At 35.9% G+C, this 14,736-nt stretch overlaps 1 protein-coding gene and 1 long non-coding RNA gene across 6 annotated transcripts in view; one reads left to right on the forward strand and one right to left on the reverse strand.

The window, feature by feature from the left end:
* Window positions 1-5,577, reverse strand: part of LOC109026021 (uncharacterized) — a 48,007-nt gene extending 42,430 nt beyond the window's left edge. Inside the window, exon 1 of the long non-coding RNA XR_008677667.2 lies at window positions 5,391-5,577. This is a non-coding gene — a long non-coding RNA (uncharacterized lncRNA). The remainder of the gene's footprint in view (window positions 1-5,390) is intronic.
* Window positions 1-14,736, forward strand: part of ARHGAP15 (Rho GTPase activating protein 15) — a 689,959-nt gene that overhangs the window by 125,310 nt on the left and 549,913 nt on the right. For 4 of the 5 annotated variants that reach the window (XM_055380099.2, XM_063694808.1, XM_063694810.1 and 1 more), the window contains exon 3: window positions 5,910-5,978. In XM_055380099.2, the coding sequence (XP_055236074.1) occupies window positions 5,910-5,978 (69 nt within the window). Of the gene's footprint in view, window positions 1-5,616; window positions 5,694-5,909; window positions 5,979-14,736 lie in introns of those variants that run through there. The other variant, XM_055380101.2, reaches the window with a different exon arrangement.

Raw genomic sequence — 14,736 nt, forward strand, 5'->3', positions numbered from 1 at the left:
AGTGGTGGGTGGTGATAAATAAGGAAAAACACAGATTTTCAGTAATACTAGGTTCAAAATAATCCAAGTCAGAAGAATTTTATATTTCAAGTTTTTTCAATGGTAGTTACAAATCATTCCTATTTGCAGGACGTGATAATTCAATAGGAAATAGTGCCATTGAAAACAAGATTGCCAACACGCAGTAAAAGATAAGGTTGGATTCTTTTTTTCTCCCCAGAAGAAGGGTTACCATCAGTTCAAATATTTATCAGGAAAACTCAGTTGCTTAATATGCAGAATATTGTAATAAAAATAATTTAAGACATAATTATGCCACCTTGAATGAAACTCTTAATAAACAGATCGGAGAAACAGAATTGTCAGGGCCCCTTTTCTTTTTCTAAAATATTGCAAGTAAATTAAGAGTAGGAATTCACAAAATTTTTCAAATGGGAATTTTAGCATGATATTGAAACCAACATTCCATCATTTATAAATATAATAACTAGCAAAATAAATGAGGCTGTGAACATTTAATTATGCAATAGACATATATACATGTTCTCTTCTGTTTAGAGGGGGGACCTATATACTATATAAAAACATTTGGAAACAAAATAAAAGAGACATGCATAAACATAATACATTAAAGCTTCTCAGAAGCTTTACAGAAATGCTTCTGTTTTTGAGAGAAAATAATTTATTGAAATAAAGTTGTATCAAGCTACTGCTAATATTATTCTTCTATTCAAGTTTTCAAAATTCAATAATTAATGAACAATTTTAGCAAAAGCAAAAAGGATTGAAGATCAAATGTTGGAACCCTCCTTTGTCAGCATTCTGAAACTTAATCTAAGCAACTTGAAGAATGAAATGTAGGGTTTTGATATCAGATACATTTTAAAAGTTCCGAGATTGTTGAGGAAGAATTTAAACTACTGTTTAAAATGAAATTCTCTCTGCAATACTGGTAGTAGAGATTTTATAACACAAACAAACAAGTATATTTTGATCACCTACTATTAGAAATTACTGACATATGGATGTACTAAATGTGAAATGTTTTCTGGGTATAAATAAATGGTTCATAAGGACATCTAATGTTTTAAGCTGGAATATTTGTCAAGAGCATGTCCCATAATAATTTGTAAAATTGTCAGATAATAATAATAATAAGCTATTAATCGATATCTATATAAGTACTATAACATTTTCTGTTATTTATACTATGGCTTAGGAGAGACTTTTTTCCCTTCAAACTTACTTGATAAGATTTTGGTTGACCCAAGTTTTCTTTATAATTATTATTTCAATTAAGTATATTATGTAAAGACAACCTGAAATATTCTAATTTTTCCTGATATCCATGCAAAACAATTAAGCCATTTTGGATCCAGAATTTCCTAAGTCATAAGTCTCAGTCAACATAATCTGATTTGGAGTGATCACATATTTCTTTGTCTAATGCTTTACTGAGAACAACATTAAAGCAAAAGACAGGTGATGAAAGCTCTCTTTTTTCAACATCTTCATAACCTGGTTGAAAATGATAGATTGGCTAGTTTATTGATTTAGGAATGATCGGCAATATTACTTCCCCTAAAGGAGTATTAAGATGATTCACAACAAATTTGAACCTGATTTCTAGCATCCTGTATAAATGTGTACAAATTCATAAGTCTGACTCTAAATTCTACCTTAGAAATATCCTTTTATGCACATGGAGGCTCTCAATTTTGTAGTTCCCCAAGAATGTAGTGACTGCCTACACACACACACACACACACACACACACACTTATATTGCTGGAGAAATAATAAAGTGTCATAGTTGAGCTTATTCCTAGATCTAGGTTAAAATACTACCTATGCCTTTCATTAGCTATGGATTTTCAAAGTTACTTAAACTGTGTTTACACTTCGATACTTATAAAAATGGTTAATATTATTAACCTTTTAAGGTTTGGGTGAGAATTAAACATGCTAATAAATGAAAAACATAGAGAACCAGGCCTGGCAGATAATAAGTACTCAATATATGTTAGCATACAATATTATCTTTGTATAAATTTCTCAATTTGCATTCTTATTTGTACCATGGACTCAACGGGCCCCTTTAAGGGTGAAATAAGTATGTGCCCAGTTTCTATTTTGAGTCTTCTTATTTAGATTTGTTTCCCAAACTTCAGTCATTCACTTGCTATGTTTGTGAGTTTTTTCCGTATTTCATACCATAAATTACTTATTTAATTATATTATTTAAACTTAAATAGCTTTATTTTAAAATAAAATATATTCATACCACTAGTAAATGGTTTTGGTGTGATACATTTTTCTATGAAACCTTAGGATTTTATAAATCATTACAATGAAAACACTCATCAGCTAAAATAATCTCTCATGCTCCTAATAATATGTACACCACACATTTCCAAACACTGCTTTAAATAAAAGCTTTCTATAGGTGAGTGGGAAGGAATATTAAGAGGCAAGTGTGTCTGTATGCCCATAAGAATTTAGTAGTGGTCAGATGAAAGAGGGCATGGAGCTAGCCATAGAAGAAATGGTGCAACTGACATAGTTAAAGGCCAAGTGCCCACTCATCAATATTGTGGAGACATTTACTTGCTACTTCTCTAACACTTAAAACTTGAGTTTCTTTACTTTCCAGGAGAATTACTTTTGTCCTAAGAATGGGAATCTAGTTGGGTTTTAAGGAAATAGAACAGGAAAACTCCTTCCATCTTGGAACTCTTCCACTCTTGAAAGTTAAATATAAGACGTATGTATGAAATTTTCAGTGGAGAGTATAAATCTTAGTATAATGAGTAGTAATTAAGAGTAGTACATTCTAAATGTATAGCAAGATAAAATAAATTTCCGTTTTTAAAGAGGTTTAGATACCAAATGCATATATTCTTCCACTCCTGAGAAGAAGCTGAAGTATCAGTGGATAATTAATAAGTGTGAATTTTGGGTTTCTACGATCACTCCCATTAACTAAGTATTCTGCCCTCAGTTTCCTCATGCATAAGACCTTTCATTTAGACGTTAATTGAGTGTCAACTATGGGTAACATATTTAAGGTAATGCCAGCAGCTGTAAAATCCTCTAAAATAGATGAAGATTCCAAAAAATAGAAGCTTATTTCTCACTTATATAACAGTTAGATGGAAGTTTTCTTCAGGAACTCCCTCTGCAAATTTTCTCTTAAGTATAAAATTATTCCACAATAAAAATTTACTAAAGAAAACAAAGTGAGCTTTACTGGCCTATGTATGGTTTCCCCACATGGTGATTCAGCGCCCAAACTCCTTCCATCTTGCAACTTCATCCCTCCGTAGGGCCTTGTTCATTGTTTTCCCAGCCAGGGTATGAGGAAAGAGAGGACATGGAGGGGAAACACTCCCTGGTTAATAGCCTTAGCCAGGGAGTGGCTGGCATTGTTTCTGCTCACATCCCTTGATCTGAACTAGTCACATGGCCACTCCTAACTGCAAGGTAGGCTGAGAAATGTAGCATCTAGAAAAGAGGATACAATTTTGGTGAACGGCCATACCCTTCACCATATAGCCATTTACACCATCCGTCCACCTCCCCAACGGACACAGCCTAAAGTCCCATCCAGTTACAGCATCAAGCTCAAATTTCAGAATCTCTGGTGATAAACAGCTCTCTCCATAAAGTCCAGGTTTTACGGGAGGGGTGGGGAGACAGCCCAGGTAAGTGATTTAGAGCTTGAGATATAAGCTCTGTCCCATTTTCCCTACCACGTCCAACAGACAACAATGGAGCAAGAACTTGGTACCTGGGAAAAACAAACAAAAACCTTTCTCATTTGTCAAAGGAAAAATAGGTAAACAGCCAACAGTCACTGGACCAAAACAATAATTAAATCCTACTGGCCAGTCTCTGTGAGACAACTTCCCTCAAAGTCGAGACAGTCCCCGGCTCTCCTTTCTGAAATTCCCCATGGCCACTGTTCTCCAGGGGCCAGACTCCTGCTTTCTGGAGTCTGTTCCTTCTCAATTATCTTCCATAGGCCACCTGTGAAGCGAACATTGGGGAAAATTATCTCCTTGGATTTTTACTTTCTTCATAACCCAGTTTTCCTAGAGCAAATGTGGGGTTCCAGGTTGTATAGAGTCGTGGAATTTTTTAGGCCAGGATTCTGATTTTTTTTTTTTTTAGTAGAACAATTCTCTCAAAATCTTCACAGACATTGATCTAATTCCTTCAGTCAGTTGTATGTGCCAGTAACCAGAACCAAAAACAATAAAGTCCTTTCCTAGACATAGTACTCAGGTCTGCTTTATTTCTTTAATTTCTTACACTTCTCTCTCTTTCTCTCTCTTTCTCTCTCTCTCTCATCCTCCTCATGCCCCTTCTTCCCTCCTTCTTTCTCTCCAAGTAAATATGAAACAATATTAATGGGAGTTTCTGATTAAATTATAAAACAGTGTAAGATTTTATTATAAATTCTCTTTCTCTTTATGTTTTATTGTAGAATCTGTCTATTATGCTTCTTCAGGAAAAAGAACATTAAGATTTATTTTAATTTGTTCTAAAAGCACATAAAAAAGTGTGATTTTTGAGTATTTAAACACATCTGGTTACTAATAGAAGACATGAGACTTAATAGAATGTTGATCCTGAAAAAGCTGAGCTCACATCATCAACAAAAAAAAATTTCAATATGAAATATTTTGTCCTAGTTACAAATCACCTTGAAACATAGAGGTGTGAAACAATGTTTTTATCATGCTTAGAGTCTGTCCAAAAATTTAGATGAAGCACAACAGGAATAACTTGTTTCTACCCCACGATATATTTGAGTTCTCTTCTGGGACATTTGAAGTTTGGGGGAAACTCAATGGCCAAAAGGCAATCATCGGGAGTTCTTTTTTTTTAATTTTAATTTTTTTTTAGAGTGGGGTCTCACTCTGTTGTCCAGGCTGGAGTGCAGTTGTGTGATCATAGCTTACTGCAGCCTCAAAATCCTGGCTCAAGTGATTCTCCCACTTGAGCCTCTGGGGTAGCTAGGGACTGACTATAGGTGTGTGCCACCATGCCTAGCTAATTAAAAAAAAATTTTTTTTGTAGAGTTGGAGTCTCACTATGTTGCCCAGGCTAGGGCTCTTTTTAAATTTAATGTTCCATTTTTAATTAATAGGGGTACATAATGGGCATATATATGTACGGGTAGTGTGATGTTTTAACACACGTCTACAATGTATAATAATCAAATCAGGGTAATTGGGGTATTAACTAACCCGAGCATTTATCATTTCTTATTTCACGTGTTCTCACTCATTTGGGGGAGCTGTAAAACAATTGATCTCATAGAGATAGGGAATAGAATGATGATTACCAGAGCCTGGGAAGGATAGAGGACTTCTTTATACTCACAAGCTTGGTGGTTGATGCTGGCCGTCTGCTGGAACCTCAGCCTTTCTATCAATCGGAAACCTATAAGGCTTTCCTTGTGCTTACTCTGTGGGTGTGATTTGGGTTTCCTCCAACATATTTTCCAAGAGTGAAGGTTCTCAGAGGACACAGGAGAATGTATGACATTTTTGTGTTCCAATCTTTGAGGTCATAGAGTGGAACTTCTGCTGTACTTTTTTATTGAAGCAGGCATAAGGTCTGCCCAGGTTCACATGAGAGAACACAGACTTCAACATTTGAAGAAAGGGGTGTCAAGGTTACATGGTAAGAAGAGAATTGGGTTTGAGATATGCTTGCAGCCAGCCATCTTTGAGTACATATTTTATTTAAATTAGTCAATGTCCAAAACATTTACTTCTCACTTTATATCTACTTAATTCACATGCTTGAATAACACTGAATTGGTTATTTTATGTGTATTCTTACTAAACTCTATCAAGAAAAATTATGTAATAATATCCAATGTCAATATATTTGCAGATATCCCGACATAGAAGGAATCATTCACAGCATATCTTGAAAGATGTCATTCCTCCATTGGAACAACTGGTGAGTGTTTAAGTCATTATATTCTTCATCTACTGATACAAAATAAATTGCCACAAAACTCAGCAACTTAGAACAGCTTAACTTATTATCTCATTTTTCTGTGGGTCAGGAATCAGGCATCACTTAGTAGAGGGATCTAGCTTGGAGTCTCTCAAAACGTTGCAACAAAAGCATCAGCCAGAATTGGGATCTCATTTGAAGGCTTGACTGGGGAAGGTCTGCTTTCAAGCTCACTTATGTGGTTGTTGGCTGGGTTCAGTTCTTCCAGGAATGTTGGCCAAAGGCTGCCCTTATTTCCTTGCCACATAGATTTCTCCAAAATAACAGCTTGCTTTTTCAAAGCATCCAAGATGAGAAGGCAAGAGGGAGAGTTTGCTAGCAAGATGGAAGTCAAAATCTCTTGTAACCTAATTGTAAAAGCAATACGCCATCAGCTTTGCCACATTCTTTTGGTTAAAAGTAAGTCATTAAGTCTAGTTCACACAAGGGGAGAGGATAACATAAGCGTGTGAATAACAGGAACCAGAGACTACAGAGGGCTTATTGTAAATGTTGATAGTTTTTTTGTTATTGTTGTTGTTGTCTTCAAAAAAAAATTAATCGACTCAACATCCGTAAGAATGGCACTTTTTTCCATGTTTTTGTGTATTGTTATATCCTAGTGACAAAAAGATTACCTGAAATATTGTAAATAACGTGAATGAATAAAGTATTATATATATCTTAAAAACACGTAAGACCAACCTTTCTGATATGTTCTGATACTTCTTTCTTTTAATGACCTCTTTTTTGATAAATACAATGTGCTTTTCCTCTATACTCATTCAACTTGTCTTTCCTGCTATATTTCATATTGGTCAATATGCTTCCAGTCTTATTGGCTTACAGGATATTGCACTATGATTACTGCATTCCTGTCTATCTCTAGCTATTTCATCCCTGTTTTCTTTGGGATGTCCCATCCTTAGCACCAACAATAATTTCTTTTTTTGCTTCAGTGTTCCTGTTTTCTATTGCTTTTCATGTTCCAGATCCCACATCCCCACTCCAGCTATTTCTCCTTACTCTGCTTTACTTTAGGATAAGAATTTCTCCAAATAATTGTCTACCTTTGCTGTTTCCAATTTCTGCCCTCCCTTTGTCTCTTGAACTAACTCTATTTAGGCTTTTATCTCAATCATTCACCTCTTATCCAGGTCACCGATTGCCTCCATGTTGTTAAATCCATCAGTAACTTCTCAGTTCTCTCTTCAGTAGGTCTATCTGAGCATTTAACCCAATTGATAGCTGTCTTCTTGAATCAATTGCCTAGTGGGTACAATGCTCACTATTTGGGTAGTGGGTACACTAGAAGCCCAACAACCACCAGTATGCAGTATATCCATGTAACAAATAAGCACATATATCCCCTGAATCTAAATTTTTTATTAAAAAGAAACATTTTCCTCACATGACCACCAGTAACCACTTTCTCATGGCTCTCCAATTAGCTGGAGAGCCACCTCTTTTCAATCCCCGTTACTGGTCCCTCTTCATTTTGGAGCTCAGTTTTTATTTTTTATTTTTTCTCTCTGTAGGAATTTCCTAGGGCATCTCATTCAGTGTTGTAGCTTTAGACCATGTAACACTAGCCAGTTCTAAATTCCTATTTCCAGCATGGACCACAGCTTTGAACTTCAGTACTATAAATTCTGGCATTTTTACACACAGTTCTAATATACATCCTAAACTTAGCATATCTGAAACTGATCCCGATTTTTGCCCAAACCCGTTCTCCATTTCACAAGTCTTCTCCATTTCACAAGATGCTAATTTCATTCCTCCAGGTGCTTCAGTCAAAACACTAAAAGTCATCTTCCCCTGTTTCAGTCGTAACATAAACGAACACCAAAGAACCCAGTTTGCTCTGTCTTCAAAATATACCCAGATTCAGTTCATTTCTCACCACCATTACTATCATCTGTCACCCAGTTTATTGAAATAGTCTCCCTGTTTACCCACTTTCGCTTTCTACTGTTTATTTTCAACACAACAGTGGGAGTGATCCTGTTAAAATGTAAATTAGATTTTGTTTCTTATCTTAGTCAGTCTGTTAATACAACAGATACCACAAACAAGGCGGCTTTTAAACAACAGAAATTTATTTCTCATAGGTCTAGAGGCTGGAAGTCCAAGATCAGCATTCCATTCTGGTCAGGATCTGGTGAGGGCCCTCTTCTGGAATGCAAACAGCTGACTTCTCCTTGTATCCTCACACGGCAAAAAGAGGGCAAGAGAACTGGGGTCCCTTTTAAAAAGGCATTAATCGTATTCATGAGAGCTCCACCTTTATGACCTAATTACCTCCTAATAACATTACATTGGAGTTTAGGATTTCAACATATGAGTTTTAAGGGGAAACAAACATTCGATCCATCTCACATCACTCCTTGACTCAAAATCCTCCCTGGCTTTTAGTCTACCCCAGGTAAATGCTAAGAAACATCCAATGGTTCACTAGGCCCTAGAAGACTCATCGACCTCCCCAGTCCACCTCTTCCTTTCTTCTCCTGTCTCCTTCTGCTCCAATGAAGCTGATACCTCTTCCTCCACCCGGCCATTCCACCTGCTTTTGCCTCTATCTGTTACAAAATAATTTATTTGGTGCCCAGAAATCTGGATATCTCATATGTTCCTTTGCTTTACATCTCTGCTCTAATATCACCTTTTTAAATAGGTCTTCCCTAATCTCTCTTAAAAAAAAAATGAAACAAAAACAAACAAACAAAACCCATAGTGGCCAGGTGTGGTGGCTCATGCCTGTAATCTCAGCACTTTGGGAGGCTGAGGAGGGGGCTCACTTTAGGTTGGGAGTTCAAGACCAGCCTGGCCAACATGGTAAAACCCCATCTTTACTAAAAATATACAAAATTAGCCAGGTGTGGTGACACTCACCTGTAGTCCCAGCTACTTGTTAGGCTGAGGCAGGAGAATCACTTGAACACTGGGGGTGGAGGTTGCAGTGAGCCTAGACTGTGCAGAGAGAGATAAAAAAAAAAAAAAAGAAACAGAAAGGAACCTACAAATGAACAAACAAGAAACCACACCATTTCCATGTACACTTCTGTTACCTTAATTTACTCTATAGACCTTACCACCAGATGGCATACTACAGCATTTATTTTTGTTAGTTTGTCACTCCGTTAGAATTTTAGTTCTATGAGGGCAAGGACACTGTCTCCTGTGTTCATTACTTCATTCCCATGACTACAATAATTGCTGGAACATGTTAAGGACTCAGTAAGTATGTGTTGAATGAAGGCATAATGAAAATTTAATGGCTTTTGTTTTCACTTCCAAGCTTGTGATACACAGGTCTATGCTTGTAACCTTTCTCTCCTGTGAATTAGTCATTTGTTCTAGGATGTCATCTCTATCATCACAGAAATGAAATCCCTCAAGTTGAACCCTTCATCATTGCCTTCTCAATCTGATTCCCTCTTTCCATTGAGCCCATCTCTATTAGTAGCAAACATATATCTAGGATGAGAACACATTTTCTTTATGTTCTTTATTTTCTCCCTTGCCCTTTGGATAAGTCATCATTTTCTGATGAAACATCTCAATGGTTGTGGTGCCCATATGCTTCTCCTTGTGCACCCCCAAACCCTCACCCAAGCCTTGAAATGCTTCTGACCTTATCATACCCTATCATCCCCCCCACTGATCCTAGGCAGCAATTCCAGAGCAGCCTTCTTTCAATAGTACTTTCATTATTTCATTTTCAAATTTTCTACAGCATCATGATCCCCAATTTACGTTATTTATTATCCTCTCTCAAACACATACCCTCAAGCCAGGAGTAGTAACATGATTAAGACATGGCTCTTACCCTGAAGGAGCTTGGATTTCCTGTAGCAATTATAGTCCTTTCATCCCAGCACATGTTCATGCATTGTTTTGTGTTGCTCACTCTTATTTCATAGGTAATAGACTTGTTCCATGGCTGGATTGTAAATGTCTTGAAGTTAGAGGCCATGACTTGTATTTTCTTTATTATATCATACTTCTACTTAGATTGCTTTTGGCACTAGTACTTGTTCAGGAAAGACATGCTTGTGAATTGATGTAATAAGAAATTAAAAGTTTATTAAAACAATGTTGCTAGTTGCAGATATTAATAAATATATGCCTAACATTTGTAGTGAAAGCCAATTTTTCAATATAATTAGATATACTAATATATTGTTTTCAAAATTAATTACGTGGATCTCAACTTAGAGAGCATTTTCTCTAGGAAGGATTCCTCTAATTCCTTAAATTTGAATTAGATAGCCCTTCTTTGATCTGTCTCTCAATAGCAGCTGGGTCTTGACTCTATTCCAGCCCCATCACACTAAAATTGCCTATTTCCTTTATTACTCTTACTGAGCTATAAGCTATTTGAAGGGAGGACTATGTCTTATTTATTCTTTTACTATTAAAACTTCGTATAAAGGCTGGCACACTGTAGTTCTCCAATAAATAGGAAAATAAATGCCTTATTTGTTTGGTTTTATTTTAAATAAATTTGGATTACACAGAAAATAAAGTACAAAAATAATTATGAAGAGCTGGATTATTTTGTAAAAATAACACATAAAAATTTGCTCTGAAGTAGTTGATGAAACATGGCAAAAGTTAGGCTGAAAATGGAGCTCAGTAAATGTCTGTGTTTGTGTGTGTGTCTGTATGTTTATACATAAAATATATATGCACGTATATTTCAACAGTGCCTAAAGGTGCCCCGAAGTTTTTTACATAAAAATTATAATATATATAAAATCCAAATTATAGTTATTTAAAAAATTAATTTTTATATAATTCTTAATTATGTATTTTCTATGCCACTATATCAAGCATAAGCTAATATCAGAAGAACCATTCGAATATTCAGAAATAGTTTTCATAATTCACCTGCCTACTCTTAAGGCTATTTGTTGATTTACTTGCATATAGTAGGGTTTCTCTGCAGCCTCAGTTCTAAATAAATGAAACTCACTTTGAATATCACTAATTATAGATAATATAGTAATAGATAATAGATCTATTTGCCCAATACTCTATTTTAGCCCCAATGACCTTGGAAAAATAACATCGAGAAGTCCTGCTAAACAGAAGCAAAAACAATAATTTTTAAATTTTTTACCTTGCAATTTATCTCTTTTTTGCTGCATACCTGAATATTTTTCTGTTTTCTCTTTTTCCTTCCTTCTCTCCCTCTCCCATTGACACACACACACACACACAAACACACACACTCACACACACACACACAGTGCCATGAGTTCTAAAAGCTTTTGGAACTACCAATCAGCTTACTTCCTAGTCTTGACTTGGGTTTTCCTGGATCATCTCTCTGAACGCTTATCTTGCTGTGTCTTGTGAACATGGATAACATTCAACTTTTATCCATCAATCTCTACTTGAATTGAATTTCTTACTGTTATTTTAAAGGCAGAAACATTATCTTCATCCCAAATTCTTATTTATGAATTATCTATATTGATGAGCAATGCCCCAATAATCACCCATTCCCCCAGACAGAAAATCTGATTGATTATAGACCATTCATTATCGTTCACACTGACACTTGAATTATTTTTCAGAACCTATGAAGTTTTCTTTACATCTGATTAATCTAATGCTGTGTTCTTTTTACCAGGACTCACATACTCTTTCTGCACTCTGGTATGTTCCCTACTTTCATCTCTCCAACTCTCCTCACCTCCACCATGCGTTAGGGTGGCCTCCAGAGTCATCCAGGAGTCCTGGCAGTAGTTTCCTTGGCTGTACCTACCAGGATGAGCTATCATATATGAAATAATATACAGGAAAATACTTCTGAGAATTAATGACTTTCTTTCCTTTGGAGTTATTATCCATCATCTCTACTGTATGGATCTTCAGGCTTATTTATTTCTAAAATGTTGGGATATATAAATCTCAATTCCTTTATATCTCATATTGAGATAACTCTACTGAACATTCTGCAGGAAACATGAGAGACCTTGGCTTTGGGCCAAATTTATCAAAGTGTCCTATTAGGTCCACCATGTTGTAGGACAATTATTCACTTTATAAAATGAAATCTGCCATTTTGGATGCTCTCATAGAGGCTAACACCCTTTGGGAGTCATGCTCCCTCTCTTAATGTTCCTTTTAAGAAAATAGATTGTAAACAGCATGGTTAAACAGAACAAAGCATTTATTTCTTTTGAATATTGGCCAAAGTACATTCCTAATCTGAATCTAAAATTTCAGGATGGAAACTACCCAGTTCACTGACAGATGATGTTATTTATGCCACATGTATGTAAATCCATAGGGTTTCGGTAGAAGAGACGGAAATCATTTCCTGAGAATCGGTGTGGTTGCTTAGAAAGTGCTATAATATCACAACAGTTTTGTACATGAATCATCAAATATATCAATATGCATTTGTTTCCTGATCTTGTATATTCTACATTATAACTGTTCATGAGACCTAATTATTTTCAGGGTACTTTTTCTTTTCCCCTTAAAGAAACATTCAAGAAAAAGAACCCTGTTTATAACATGTTAAATCTTTATCTTGTTTATTTTTATCAACAGAGTGTAAGACATGTCTATGGATAACCCTGCAGGAGTCAAAAGCCTGTGGCAGGTTTTTACAGAATCATCTGCTACCTCCTGAGCTAGGAGGATTTTGAGGACAGAGCTCAGGAAGTTGCCATGGCTTGGGGGCAAAGCAGGCTTTTGCAGATAAACCTTAAGTCACAGATTCTACCTTTTGGAGCCAGATATCATTTTGTGGATTAATTAATAGTAGTGAGGGCTTTGAGCATGAAAGACATTGTGAGAATACAGTGTTTTCTTATTTTAAAACAAAGGACAGAGACTTTGGGGGAATAGTTCTATTGATCAAGCTGGGCTTTCCTTAAACTGCTGAAAAACTCTAAAAGCTCTTTAGTCTTTCAAAATTCTACTTGGGTAGGACAAAATTAGGTTTTCTGAAACATCCTTCCAGATCTTCAAGCTGTTAATAATAAGTTATGCAACAATAATAAGTTATATAATTTAATAATGCTAATAGAAACCATCTCTAAGTTTTCATTATTTCATGTGCCCTTCCTTTTCTCAAATAAGAGCATGTATATTACCTCAAGTATTTGTGGAGGCCATCACTGTGCTAGGCTTGGAATATGTGATAATATGCTAACTGGCCATGTCCCTTTCTAGAGAAGCGTTCAGTCTAGGGATGAACAGAAGTGTTAAATAAAGGAAGGCATAATTCTATAAGTGCAAATTACAAAATGTGCTATGATTAAAAAAAAACAAGTTTCTGTGAGAACCTACACTGGATTAAGTAGTCATACACGGATTCTTTGAAATGGCCAGTTAACTTGAGATTTTGCAAGATTGATGGAGTTTGCCAAGCAAAGAACTGGAAGAAGAATGTTGAAGCAGAAAGAAACAAGTGCAAGGTTCGCCAGGTCAGAACAAAGTTTTTACATCTGAAAAACTGCAAAAATTCCACAGCAGTCAGAATATTATGAACAAGGGAAAAGAGTCACGGGTTTTGAGGAGAGAGAGGCAGTGCCCAGATTGCAAAGGGCCTTGAAGTGATGGTAAGAAGTTCAGAAGCCACTGAAACACAGAAACAAATGACAATACCTCTCCCATCCAGCTCCACATTTGAAATCCATTTAACTCTAGAGTAGAGAAAAAGAACACACACAACAGCAACAATAAAGGCTATTAATATTGAGCAATCCTTTCTTCCCCACTGCCTAGACTGAAATTAAGTTATAACACAGAAATTGAATTACACTAATAAGTTACCCAGACAGTAACCAGGAAGGCCATTCTCATTGAACTCCAGTGACAGGCAAAGAACGAGGAACATATTTACATCAAAGACACAAATAAATAGAATTCAGGGAAGAAGAGAAAGCAATGGTGGGTGGAAGTTGGGTGGTGCATGAGGGACGGAGAGGTGAGCTATAGTAAAAGCCTCCAGAAGACTCAAGAAATTTCTTGAGATGCAAAAAGGGTGCCTTCCTCAGCCTGTTTCCCAAACAGAACCTGGATTCCTTGGTGGTGACCAAATGAACACACTGGTTGCTAGATGAAAGGTTCAGAAAAAAAGTCGTATGGGGGTTCTTAAACATCAAATAATAACATTTTCAAAATGACATTTTGATGAGTTAGGGGTGAATAAATCAGAGACATACAGATAAAATTTCCCTTGAAATACACAGAGGTTTAACATGATGGGGAAAAGCACTTGGCAAAACATAATATGTGCTTTGCCAAACCTAACATTTGAAAAATGGTTTAAGACATTCAGCATAACCACAAAGCTGGACATGTTGTCTTATCCTAAGTGAGAGAAAGTAAGGGAGGGAGGCTACCCATGAAAACATTGCTCAACAAACTTATTAAAGAATATAAATAAGTTGAAATGAGTAAACCATGCCTAAATCTGAAATCAAATTTCATGCTGAAATCAAACACGCTTATCAAGGACCTCTTTGAGAATTCTTGGTGACCTCTTTCTGTCACCACTTACGTATGACCCAGAACCATTCTTTGCTTTTCTTCTACTCCTCTTCACATGCAATCATTGCATCCAACTTTAGATATTTGGTTTACCACTTCTTAAAAATGTGCACACGCAGTAAATGATGTATTTACATCAGACAAAAACATCATACTGAATCTATCTCTATAGGCATAATATTTCATTATTGAGCTA

Source organism: Gorilla gorilla, chromosome 11, assembly GCF_029281585.2.
Source record: "Gorilla gorilla gorilla isolate KB3781 chromosome 11, NHGRI_mGorGor1-v2.1_pri, whole genome shotgun sequence".
Classification (NCBI taxonomy): domain Eukaryota; kingdom Metazoa; phylum Chordata; class Mammalia; order Primates; family Hominidae; genus Gorilla; species Gorilla gorilla.